The following is a 14,100-nucleotide window of genomic DNA, read 5'->3' as shown; positions in this document are numbered from 1 at the left end:
CCCCTGTTAATAGAGACTTATTAACTACAGTACAACGTCAATAATCCGGATTAATTGGGACCGGACCCCATCCGGATTATCAAATTATCCGAATTATCGAAATTACCTTAAAAAAAGACCAGTATAAACATTTAAGTACAACAAACATTTTAAAAGTTTATATTTTCTCATATACAGTAAAGTGTCTAGATGTGAAATTAATCAAAACATTTTTTTTGTTCAAACACTGGATTGTAATTTATTTATAGCAACATGTGCGCACAGTAAAAACATCAGACACTATTTGAACTTTTAAAGAAATGTGTAAAAGCCTTTTGAACTGCGATAGGGGTTCATTTTCTCGCAGCTAAGTTCTTAATTCATTTTAAAAGAATCAGACATTTTTGCTAGATATAAATCCGGATTATTGACGGTCCGGATTTTTGACGTCCGGATTATCGACGTTCTACTGTATATAAAAAAGTGGGCGTGATAGAATGAAGCTGAATGTTTTAAGGAAAGTAGGGGGAATTCCATCAGGACCAGGACCTTTGTGTTGGTATTAAGTTTAGACAGTTTTTCGTAGATTTTTTAAATTTCAATGTGATAATTAGACACATTAACCAAAGGTGAAATCTGGTTTACATGTGGATGTAAGGGTTGGTTTGTATAGACGGAAGAGAATTGGTTGTCAAAAAGATTAGCAATATCAGTTCCATTGAAGGCAGTACGAGTCATTGTATTAGGTATAGCGTTATTTTCCCTTTTACTACTTACAAATTTCCAAAAGGATTTAACGTTATTAATAAAAGAATGTTTGGTGCGTTGAATGTAATCGGCATAACACTCTCTTGATAAAAATTTACATCTAGTTCTTAAGTTACTAAATGCTGCATAACTTTCTGGACACCTTGTGCTCTTGTATATCTTGTGCTCTGATTTCTTCTCGTGAAGCAACTTCTTCAGCTCAGAGGAGTGCCAGCAGGGATATTTCTTATCACAGAATTTTTTAGCGGAACAAAACGATCAATGATGGAATAAAAAATGTCGTAAAATACAGAAACCATGTCAGAGAGCTCTTTTCCTTGAAGTGCACCATCCCAATTAATTGCTTCGAGGGAAAAACAAATTGCTGCATAGTCAGCATGAACAAATAATAATACTCTTCACCAGATGAATGATAATTTGTGATTTTGAGTGGCAAACTGCATTCAAGCGGAGGATGATGTGTGTCCACTGGAATTAAAGTGTCGATAGCCTTCAACACATCAATACCCAATGGAGATAAAATGAGATCAAGCGTAACTCCTCTATCATTGGATATTTCGTTGGTCTGGAAGAGATTGAAAAAAGCACAGATATTGGATATAGTTTCAATAGAATCAGCTTCGGATTGTGTAGCTGTAGGCTGAGGAGAAGCAACGGAACAATAATCATCGACATCCCAAACTGCAGACAGAAGATTAAAATCACCCAATAGAAAAAGGTTTGCTCTATCGTATTGCTCGCTTATATACCCTGTTCAAATATTAATATAATATCTGTATTATATAAATATTATTTATATAATATAATTGGTATTAATACAATATCAATATTAATATTAATAAATATAGTCTGTTCGCTAAACTCAGACGCAACTTTCTAGATATTTTAGTCGGTAATTTTGCCAATTTTAGTAAAATTGGCAAAAAAATAATTACTAAATAGTTAATAATCACTTAATAATTAGTAATTTTGCAAATTTTTGCAAAATTGGCAAAAAACAAAAAAATTATCGACTAAAATATCTAGCCAGTTGCGTCTGAGTTTAGCGAACCGACTATATGAATATTTTACTGTGCAAATTATGAAGAACGAAAGTAAATTGCAAAATACATTGTTGCTTATTGGAACTATTATTAGAGCCATTTATTTTCGCACTTCTTATGTTGCACACTAAAATATTCGTTGTTGCGATAATCCAAGACAGGCGTATATTCGTGGAATAACCCATAGTGATAAGCTGTTCAAAGTATGATTGGTATAAAGTAGCTATAGATTTAGTTGGAAAATATACAGTTTCGATTATAGATTTGTTATTAAAGAGAACAAACAACTGTTCAATCGAAGGATCAGACTGAATTTGATAAGAAGGAATTGAATTCTTAATGGCAATTAATACTCCCCCACCTCTACTGAAGACACTGGAGTCCTTAGAGCGGTCGGTTCTGTAGATATTGTAGTTGAAAAGCCCAAGTTCAGCATCCGTAATTTCAGGTGTGAGCCAGGTTTCAGTTAAGATAATGATATCATAGGAACAATTGCTGACATTCAAGCTGAGGTCAGACAGTTTAGTTCTTAGTCCTCTAACTGGTAATAAAGTAAAGGGCTGCCCGGTTTTAGGTTTTTTACTGATTTTCGGTGTATTGTTGAAATATTTAATATTTAAATTCTGCTCACCAGCCTGTTGACGCACTGTAAGTTCGTTTTTCACTGAATCGAGTTGCTTTTTCTGATAGGGAGTTTGATCAGATAGGAAAAATATTTTATTTGCCTGGCCTAATTTAACTGTGTTTCTTAATATTTGATGCACTTCGCGAGCCGAGGAAAGAACGACTGTAATTGGTCTATGTCCGTTTTTATTCTTCTTCCCAAAACGGAAGATATGTTTACTGTTGACACTTATCGCACCTTCACTCGCTCCAGATAAAAGTGTTTTTATTTGATTAATATCCTTTAAGTTGATGGTTCTGGGAGATTGAAGATAAGTAAATTATTTGACCTTTTTTTTTTAGTTCGTGTAGCTCGTTTATGATGTCGTCGGTTATTGAATAGTTTACTCTTGTTATCTTTTAGCATCTGGATTTCAGCTTTGAGTAAGGTAACTTCGCACTTCAGGTTTTCAACTTCTCTTAGAATTTTGGGCACACTTTTGAATGACAGTCAGCAATCAGAACAAAAGTAGAACAACGTTCTCTTCTGGATTACAACAGCTCGAAGTTCAGAAGCACTTAAGCCAGTACATCCTTCGGTCGGGTGAAGAATAATATGACAGCTGTCACAAGCCACTGATTTATCACTGATATCTTCATTGCACTTTGAACACTTACTTGCAGCCATAATGCCAAATTTCACTGGGCTAATATAATCAAAAGCAGAAATCAAAAAACACTGTTTAACTTGATTAATGACTTGACTAATTTTGTGGTAAAGCTTGTCTAAGCAAGCTAATACTCTAAGTTAAAGATCACTCATCTTCCTTCCCTAATATATTAAGTCAAAGGGTGCTTAAATCTTACAGATTTTACATCTACCAGATCATTGATTAAAGCCATTTTCCAGTGTCTGAGTTCTGTTAACATGTTAAGCCCTGCGTGATAAACGCTGGCTCACAGTGCTGTGATCTTCATCTGGTCCACAGATCTCACAAAAAAAAATTCATGCTGGGCATTGTAGTATGCTTTATTTGACAATTTGTTGATGTGAGAAACTGTCAAATAACAACCCTAAATCTCTTATCTCAGTCACTCTTCAGAGAAGGCTTGAATTGACACTTTCAACTCCTAACCAATATCAGATGTTTGTCTTATGTGCCAATTTATACAGTCAATGGAAAATTGTTGAAACTATAAACACAGCAGACTTTAAAGTGTTAATGTGATAGTCCAACACAAAATTATCTTTAAATTTGCTAAAGGATATAACATTTAACTGAGCATTATTGGAATGAGACCAATCATTAACAAGAAAAAGATAACAAAAGGTCAACTATATATACATCAACCAAACCTCTGTAGAAAGACTGACACACAAATTGGAAGCATTTGAGATGTGGCTGTATCAGCGAATACTTAAAAGTCCCTTGGTTTGACCAAGTCTCAAATTAGGTGGTTCTCAGAGGAATGAACAAGAACCAAAAGGTACCGACCACCATCAAATCTCGAAAGTTAGAATACTTTGGACACATGCAAAATGAATCCAGATATGCCCTCCTACAAGCCATCCTGCGAGGAAAAATATATGGAAATTGAGGTCCATGGAGGAAAACATCCTGGTTAAAGAGTCTCAGAACCTGGTTCAACACAACATCTGTATAGTTTTCACGCTGTTTGGATAAGATAAAGATTGCCATGATGATTGCGAACATTTGTCATTATAATGCCCCCCCTCAATTAAATTGAAAGACATAATTCATCAGTACAGTATTTATTTACATTTCGTAAAATGATAAATGGTTAGTAATAATTTTTAACTTCTTCCTTGGGCCTGGTGTCCCTCACATAATTTCTTTATGTCTGGCTCAATGAATGTTGGTTAATAGCAACCTCCAATCCCCTCTTTCTATTTCGAGCCTATTTCTTTGTTTTTCAATATACCAGAACTAAAACTTTTCTCCACTAGATATGTTGTGGGGAATGCTAATAATAGTCATTTTGATTTCATTCCCCAAGATTGGATACACTTCTTTTATCCACGGCCATAATCTTTCATACCCGCACTGTCGAAACGGACTTTCAAAAGGACATGGCGTTGAAACTTCCACGCTGAAAGGATCGATAAACCAAGTTGGCATTTTCAGACAAGTCAAATCTTGGAATCAGGACTGCAAATATTCTTTCAATGTTTGAAGATCCTTAGATTACCACAAGAAGATTTCAAGTTTTGGAATTTGCTCAGATCTCTTCTCCATATATTTTCTTCAAAACTAGATAGTTTGTCAATGAATGCTCCGACTATTCCCTTCGCTTTGGCCATATTTCGCGATGTCATTTCGCTTCTCTTGTAGTGCCGTACTCAGTGTGGAGTCAGTAGTATTAAGAAATTCAATAACAGTGTCTATGAGACTGAAGAACCGCTGTAAGCAATTACCTTTAGAAAGCCAGTGGACTTCCGTATGTATAGCAATGTATTGTACAGGGTGTCCCGAAAAGATTGATCATAAATTATACCACAGATTCGGGGGGTCAAAAATATGTTGATTGAACCTAAGTTACCTTAGTACATATGTGCACATAAAAAAAGTTATAGCCCTTTGAAGTTACAATATGAAAATCAATTTTTTTTTTAATATTTCGAAAACTATTAGACATTTCTTATTAAAAATAGACGTGTGGCATTCCTGTGGCAGGAACATCTTAACAAAAATTATAGTGAACTTTGTGCACCCCATAAAAATTTTATGGGGGTTTTGTTCCCTTAAACCCCCCTAAGCTTTTGTGTATGTTCGTTTTAAATTATTGTTAAAGTATTATTGGTTAAACAAAGTCTTTTTAAAACTTTTTTGCCTCCTAGTACTTTCTCGAAAAGCCAGTTTTTATCGAGGTATTTTGAATATTTGTCAAATCCACCACCTATTTGTATATGGTTCTCCTGCCAACACTAAACATTCACCTCAAACCCTGAAGAGGACAAAATCCTAAACGGGGAAGCACATTGAACGCATTTCTTCTTAACATTTTCAAGACAAGCAAATCAAACAATGTGATGATGTATATGGTTAAGTACGATTAGAGAGACCTGGTAACAATATGAAAAATCTATAATTTACATTTTTATAATATGAAAATATACTAAGAGAAAATATACTACTAAATATTTGGGGGGTTTGGGGGTTTAAAGAACGAAACCCCAATTACAATTTTTATGTAAACATATTAAAAAAGAAGCCGCATCTCGATAAAAGCTGGTTTATCGAAAAAAGACTAAGGGACAAAAAAGTTTTAAAAAAATTATGTCTAACTATTGGTACCACAATAACAATTTAATTGGAACGTACACAAAAGTTTGGGAGGGGTTTAAGGGAACAAAACCCCATAACATTTTTATGATTTTATGGGGTGCACAAATTTCACTATAATTGTTTGTTAAGATGCTCCTGCCATAATAACGCCACATGCCTATTTTAGATAAAAAATCTGTAATAGTTTTCGAAATATTGGAAAAAATTTATTTTCATTTTGTAACTTTAAAGGGCTATAACTTTTTTTATGTGCACATTTGTACTAAGGTAAGTTAGGTTCAATCAACATATTTTTGACCCCAGAATCTATGGTATAATTTATGACCAATCTTTTCGGGACACCCTGTATATCTCATCATTTTCTTCACAGAGTATACGAAAAATTCGATCATTCTTTGGTTTTGCTTTAATTTTATGTACCACATCTATGACAAGACGACCACAACTTCCGGCCGTTCGCTTTTTGTTCAAGTCAGATCAGCAGGGTCGGTACCTACTCTCTTCATTCTTATCCCACTTCTATCTCTTTCTCTTTTGTGCGGATGTTCGATCAAAGCTTGATCAAAGGAAAATGGAGAATTTGTTATAATGTATTATTTACTTATAGAATTAAATTGTTTCATGATTCATATCCCTCTGTTACTAGACGAGATGTTTGTGTTATTATTACCTGAATTGGTATACATATTAACTTTTTATTATCCTGTGGATATCTGATAGAAGATATTGTATTTTTCTCAATTACCCATTTCTCGTTTCCCATAGAGATATAGTCTGGGCTGATTACCGGAGAATAGGCCATTTTTGGGAAAAGTTATTTACCAGCAATTTTATTGTTGGAATCGAAGCTTATGATTATATATATTAATAATATAGGTATTCAAAGTCCGCAGATAGTGTGCTACTTTTTTTATTAACAAAATGGCGCCCCCAAATCGTGTTTTTTTCAATTTTTGCTGCTTAACTCCGAACATTTTAACTTTACACCAAAAACACCCTAATAAAAATTCACCGAAATTAAATTCTGCATAAAGACATGTTTTTCCCGATCTGCTACGACGAAAATTTTCCTCGGAAAATGCGGGTTGTCCCAAGAAAATCTTTAAACTTCAAATAAAGTTTTAAATAAGTAATTATCTACCAATAATTAAATAACTCGGTGAAAAGCTTTCTTGGTTTAGATTATAGTTCCAGAAGCCGGTGAAAATTGAACGAATATTTTAGCAACAATTCAATTGTTAATTAATAATTTACGGTCGCAATAATAACCAAAATAATTATGATACACTGATCAAACTTTGAAATCTTATAAAGATGAGATGCCTATTTATTATTTTGTCGACAAAATATAAATGTTTAATTTTTTTGAATAATCTTTAAATGTTAAAAAAATAGTCATAAACAAATTTACGTTTCTCAAAAAGTTTTTATTATATTCTAATTTTAAGAAATAGGTAAAATGCATATTTCAAAGATCTTGAAAATGAATGCTTTAAAATATGAGACGGTAAAGTAAACATACGATTACTACGTTGTTTATAATTTTTTTAATTCTTTCAAAGCGTAAAAGTGAGTTTAAAGTACAAGCTAATTATTTATAAAAAATATCGATTATTAGTTTAATGGTTATATTTTAATTAAAGATTATAAATATTTTTTTTGTAATTTATACGCGCGAAAGTAGACTAATACAGTACCGTAGCTAAAATTTTCACTCGAAGCGACGACCGCCGCGCGACGTATAGTAGTTAATAATTAAAATTATGTCCGTCCACATACACAACTCGCGCGAGTTTAAAGCGTGTCAGTCGCTTCGAGTGATCATTTTAGCTCCGGCTCTGTATCAAGCCTACTTTCGCGCTAAAAATTACAAAAAAAAAACATTTTTAATCTTTGATTAAAATATAACCATTGAACTAATGTTTGATATTTTTTGAGAGTAATTAGTTTGTACCATAAACTCACTTTTAAGCTTTGAAACAATTAAAACAAATTATAAACAACGGAGTAATCGTATGTTTACTTTGCAGTTTCATAACTTTTTTGCAAATGGTTGGAAAATTTTTTAAAGCATTCATTTTCAAGACCTTTGAAATATGCATTTTAACTATTTTTTAAAATTATAATATAATAAACAATTTCTGAGAGATGTTAATTTGTTTATAACTATGTTTTTTAACATTTAAAGATTATGCAAAATAATTCCAGAAAATGCAGAAAAATTTATATTTTGTCGACAAAATATTAAATAGGCATCACATCTTTAAAATCTTTCTAAGTTTGATCAATGTCTCATGATTATTTTGGTTGTTATTGCGACTGTAAATTGTTAATTAACAATTGAATTGTTGCTAAAATATTCGTTTAATTTTCACCGGCTTCTGCAGTTATAATCTATACCAAGAAAGCTTTTATTTCACCAAGTTATTTAATAATTATTCAGAAATAATTACTTGCCCAAAAAATTTATTTGAAAATTCGAGATTTTGTTGGGAAAACCCACACTTTCCGAGGATAATTTTCATCGGAGCATATCGGAAAAAAACATGCCTCTATGTAGAATTAAATTGGGGTGAATTTTTATTTGAGTGTTTTTGGTGTAAAGTTAAAATCTTCGGAGTTATAGACCAATAATTGAAAAAAACACGATTTGGGGGCGCCATTTTGTTAATAAAAAAAGTAGCACACTATCTGCGGACTTTGCATACCTATATTATTAATATATAGGATCATAATATTCAATTCCAGCAATAAAACTGCTGGTAAATAACTTTTCTTTTTACTTTACTAATTAGACCAGCGTATTATAACTATTTTTTTTTCAAAATTTAAAGATTGTGCAAAAAAACGAAAAATTTATATTTTGTCGATAAAATATTAATTAAACCTCTCATCTATATAATCTTTATAAGTTGTAAATTGTTAATTAACAATAAAAATGTATACCATTTTTATTCATTCAGTTGCGGTGCGAAACCAAAACTGTCTTAATTTTCACTCAGATCAGAGAGTGCAGCCAGCACTCTTATCGACGATTTCACCTCTTGTTAGAGGTTCATCAGAGACTGCATAGGCTGCATTTCTCTGGCCCAGGTAAAAATCTTCGACATATCCATCCCCCACCGCAACTGACGAGATGGTAGTAGGTGCCTAGCGGCATCTGCTAAATAAAAGACTAAGTTTTTCAACCTAATAAAAATATTTGTAAATTAAATATTTTTAAAAGATTTTTAATTGAAAAACTTTATTGGCCCATTTCCTGGTGACAACCTCCAAGGCTTCTACAATATGCAAGCCAAATGGATGCTGCAGTGAAGACTAAAGGGAAGGAATTCTACACTATGCAATTCACAACCCCCGTCTGCAGCGTGGTAAAGTTCCAACGGAAAATGGACCTAGTTACTCTATAGGAGTAATACTAATATAAAAATAAAAATGTATACCATTTTTATTCATTCAGTTGCGGTGCGAAACCAAAACTGTCTTAATTTTCACTCAGATCAGAGAGTGCAGCCAGCACTCTTATCGACGATTTCACCTCTTGTTAGAGGTTCATCAGAGACTGCATAGGCTGCATTTCTCTGGCCCAGGTAAAAATCTTCGACATATCCATCTCCCACCGCAACTGACGAGATGGTAGTAGGTGCCTAGCGGCATCTGCTAAATAAAAGACTAAGTTTTTCAACCTAATAAAAATATTTGTAAATTAAATATTTTTAAAAGGTTTTTAATTGAAAAACTTTATTGGCCCATTTCCTGGTGACAACCTCCAAGGCTTCTACAATATGCAAGCCAAATGGATGCTGCAGTGAAGACTAAAGGGAAGGAATTCTACACTATGCAATTCACAACCCCCGTCTGCAGCGTGGTAAAGTTCCAACGGAAAATGGACCTAGTTACTCTATAGGAGTAATACTAATATAAAAATAAAAATGTATACCATTTTTATTCATTCAGTTGCGGTGCGAAACCAAAACTGTCTTAATTTTCACTATCTGTTACTTATTTTCACTTTCTGTTAATTAACAATTCAATTGTTGCTAAAATATTCGTTTAATTTTCACCGGCTTCTGGAATTACAATCTATACCAAGAAAGCTTTGATGTCACTAATGCCCGGTTGCACCAACAGATCTTAAGCTTAAGTCGAGAATATCATAAGAATTAATATAATATAATTCTAATATATTACAATAAGAATACCATAATATAATAATAGATATAATTGATAATCAGGTAAGAATCCAAAATTATGGTGAAACGTAAGTGATACTCAAAGAAGCCCTATTTATAAGTATAGCTTAGCTAATCTGGAACTTAAGATCTGTTGGTGCAACCAGGCATAAGTTATTTAATTATTGATTAATAATTACTTACCTAAAACTTTATTTGAAAATTAGATATTTTGTTGGGAAAACACACATTTTCCGAGGAAAATTTTCGTCGGAACATTTCTCTATGTAGAATTTAATTGCGGTGAATTTTTATTTGAGTGTTTTTGCTGTAAAGTTAAAATCTTTGGAGTTATAGAGCAATAATTGAAAAAATACGATAAAAAAAGTAGCACACTGTCTGCGGACTTTGCATACCTATATTATTAATATATAGGATCTTATAATTCGATTCCAGGAATAAAATTGCTGGTATTATAAATAACTTTTCCATGAATTTTACTAATTAGCCCAGAGAAATATTAAAATTCTATCGTAGAGATATAAAGTTTTTTCAGATATTTACATTCCAAAAATTTCAAGTTGTCAGTATACAATATACAATGACATTGACAAAATGTAATTAATTTTATGACTTTTTTATGTTTCCTTGCTTCCTTTTAAGTACAATGTTGTGTCATAACTATTCTATCCGTAATATGGGCTTAGGATTTAGTAAAAGCAAAAATACCCGAATCACTGATCAAGATAGAACTATTCTCAAGTTAAAACAGAAAAGAGACATGTTACAGCAATACCAAAGAATGATTAAAGCATCATTAGTTAATCAAAATGAGATAAAGCAACTGATAGCCCAAGGTAACACAGAAAAAGTAAGAATAATAATAAAAAAGAGGATTTTTAAAGAGAAACTGATAACCAAAATTGAAGGATTACTATACAACATTGAACAAATGGTGAACGATATAGAATATGCCAGAATTGAGTCAGAAGTATTGGATAGTCTGGTAGCTGCTAACGAAATCCTCACAAGCATCAATGAAGTATTCGATATTGACACTGTTGAAGACATACTGAACGAAACAACGCAAGGAATAGAGAGACAAAAAGAAATTAATAAGTTAATCAGTAGACGTTTAATAGAGGAAGATGAAGAAGCTATAGAATTGGAACTGGCAGAAATAATTGCCCAACAGATGCCTGTAGTACCTGTAACAGAAATTGAAAGAGATGCGTCTGAAGATGAAATCCAGATTAAAAAGAAAAAAGAAAAGTCTGTGAATGCCCATTAAAAGAAATATATTTTTTACTTACTTTACTTTATCATGTCAGGACATTAGTCCAGGGCGCATCTGTTTTGAGACGGACGTTGAGAGGTGACTCAAATTTTTTTGCAGAAATTGCTTGAAAATAAATCAAATAATAATATTTGAGTTATCCTCCCACTCAAAATGGCCCGGAACATTGTTTAAATAATCAAAATGTCAAAATATGAAGGAAAAATTCGATTTTTTTATTGGTTTTTTGAATATAACTTTAAAACTGTTCATTTCTGAGAAAAGTTGTACTGACATAAAAGTTGCGTAATTAAATTTTCTACAATATAGAATTAGTTAAAAATCTAAAAAATAGTCACCCTAGTTGCAAAATAGCAATAATTGCGAAAAAACCATACAAAAACAAGTATTCGCATTTTACGTTTTTCAACCACTTATGCTACACTTAGGACCTTCATATTTCACTTAGAAAAACTTCATAATTAGACAAGGCGGAAACGGCGGGTTCGTTGGGAAAAATATTCCCATGAGATATTTTTGCATAATCACATTCGTGAGACATCCCAGAATAAGGTTCAAGAAGTCGCCCACGTGAAAAGTGGGCCAATTTTTTTAACAATTCTTTTTTATTCAAATTGCAAAAATCAATATCTTTTGCACTGACTAATTGTTTTTAGGTTTTTTGGACCATTCTGGACAAAAAAGTATCTTATAATTTTTCTCTAAAGTTGGTTTTTTTTCGAGTTATAAGTAATTTAAAATTTGAAAAACGCAAAAATGGCCATTTTTAAGACTTAATAACTCGGTTAAAAATTATTATTATGAAAGTCAGAAAGTGACTAAATCAAAGTTTAAAGTCTCCGCTACACGATCCTGAAAAAATCTGTGTCATTAATTTACTACTAAGCTGTTATTTTTAATTTGACAATTAGCGGTTAGATCGTATTGGCGCGGTTGTAAATGTGAGTACGAGTAAGATGCACAATTGGATTGCTGGAATGGCTTCTCTCTCGCACTCAGTATTTACAGACGACGCACACGTGCATGGTGCTTATTATTATTACTTAAAATAACAGCTTAGTAATAAAACAATGACAAAAATTTCTTCAGGATCTTGTAGGGAGGGCTTTAAACTTTGATTTAGACATATATTGACTTTCATAGTAATAACTTTTAACCAAGTTATTAAACCTTGAAAATCGCCATTTTTCGTTTTTTTCAATTTTAAATTGCTTATAAGTCGAAAACGATCAACTTTAGAGAAAAATTATAAGAGATCATTTTTGTCCAGAATGGTCCAAAAAATTAAAGAAAAAATTGTTCGTGCCAAAAATATTGATTCTTGCAATTTGATTAAAAAAAAATTGTTTAAAAAAAATTGGCCCACTTTTCACGTGGGCGACTTCTTGAACCTTATTCTGGGATGTCTCACGAATGTGATTATGCAAAGAAATCTCATGGGAATATTTTTCCCTTCGAACCCGCCTTGTCTAAATACAGTAAAACAATACTGTAAATTTGATTAAGATCGGTTCAATAGATTTTGCAAAATAAATTTTGCAATCCAGCTTTCGTAAAAAAAATTCATTTTTTCAAAATGTTACAGGACTGAAAATAAAGCAGATAGCAAGTTGAAATTTTTTTTGCTTATAGAAGTGTACTGTACCTTTCATTTGCAGTTTTCAAAATTAAAATCGATTAATTGCCACGGCGTCAGAAAATTTTTGAAATAAACAATAATTTTTGGTGCTACGCGCAGGACAGCGGTGTCGATTCACACAAGTTGATTTCCAAGAAAAATTTCTTCCAATCTTTATCTAATATATTATTTTCTTACTCTATATTTTGTTGTATTTTAATATTTTAATTCCACAAAAATCAAACTAATTTTATTATTGCTTGTGAAATATTGTTTAAACAATTGTATATGTTTAAAAATAATAAACTTTTATTATTTAAGGTAAAATATATGAACAAACAAAGTTTTTGCTAATAAAAGTGTTATTTCAAAGGATAGAGTATGTGTATTTATTTTGCAATAAACAAATTTATGTATTTATATCGAAATGTAATAAAAATTAAAATGTATCAATCATTATCAAAGATCATTGGAATGCCCAATCAGAGCAAACTATCCGCTGTCCTGCGCGTAGCACCAATAATTAATGTTTATTTAAAAAAATTCCTGACGCCGTGATGTTAATCGATTTTAATTTTGCAAAATTGCAAATGAGAGGTACAGTACACTTCTATGTGCAAAAAAATTTTCAACTTGCTATCTGCTTTATTTTCGGTCCTGTGACATTTTAAAAAAATGAATTTTTTTTACGAAAGCTGGATTGCAAAATTTATTTTGCAACATCTATTGCATCGATCTTAATGAAATTTACAGCATTGTTTTACTATATCATAAAGTTTTTCAGGGTGAAATATTAAGGTCCTAAGTGTAGCATAAATGGTTGAAAAACGTAATGCGAATACTTGTTTTTGTATGTTTTTTTTTCACAATTATTGCTATTTTGCAACAAGGGTGACTATTTTTTAAATTTTTAACCAATTTTATATTGTAGGAAATTTAATTACGCAACTTTTATGTCAGTACAACTTTTCCCGGAAATGAATACTTTTAAAGTTATAATCAAAAAACCAAGAAAAAAATCGAATTTTTCCTTAATTTTTTGACATTTTGATTATTTAAACAATGTTCCGGACCTTTTTGAGAGGGAGGATAACTCAAATATTATTATTTGATTTATTTTCAAGCAATTTCTGTAAAAAAATTTGAGTCACCTCTCAACGTCCAAATGTACTAATATTTTTACAGATGCGCCCTGGTCTACATGTCATTCATAGAATTTCGGCCCAGTATTAAGTTACGTCGGTTCCATTTTTATAGGCGAGCCACAAATCTTCAAGGGTATTGAGGACAATTTCTGCATATCAGAAGATGG

The 14,100-nt window shown here is 31.9% G+C and overlaps 2 protein-coding genes across 2 annotated transcripts in view; both read left to right on the top strand.

Annotated features, from left to right (window-relative positions):
• LOC114333041 (protein phosphatase 1 regulatory subunit 16A) overlaps positions 1–14,100 on the top strand; it is a 194,005-nt gene that overhangs the window by 2,692 nt on the left and 177,213 nt on the right. The window lies entirely within an intron of this gene.
• Positions 10,571–11,164, top strand: LOC114333036 (charged multivesicular body protein 6-like). Its single transcript, XM_050657056.1, has one exon. It carries the CDS (start codon positions 10,571–10,573, stop codon positions 11,162–11,164), a length of 594 nt encoding a protein of 197 aa, XP_050513013.1.

This window comes from Diabrotica virgifera, chromosome 7 (genome assembly GCF_917563875.1).
Source record: "Diabrotica virgifera virgifera chromosome 7, PGI_DIABVI_V3a".
Lineage (NCBI taxonomy): Eukaryota > Metazoa > Arthropoda > Insecta > Coleoptera > Chrysomelidae > Diabrotica > Diabrotica virgifera.
This window is presented reverse-complemented; position numbering and strand designations above follow the sequence as displayed.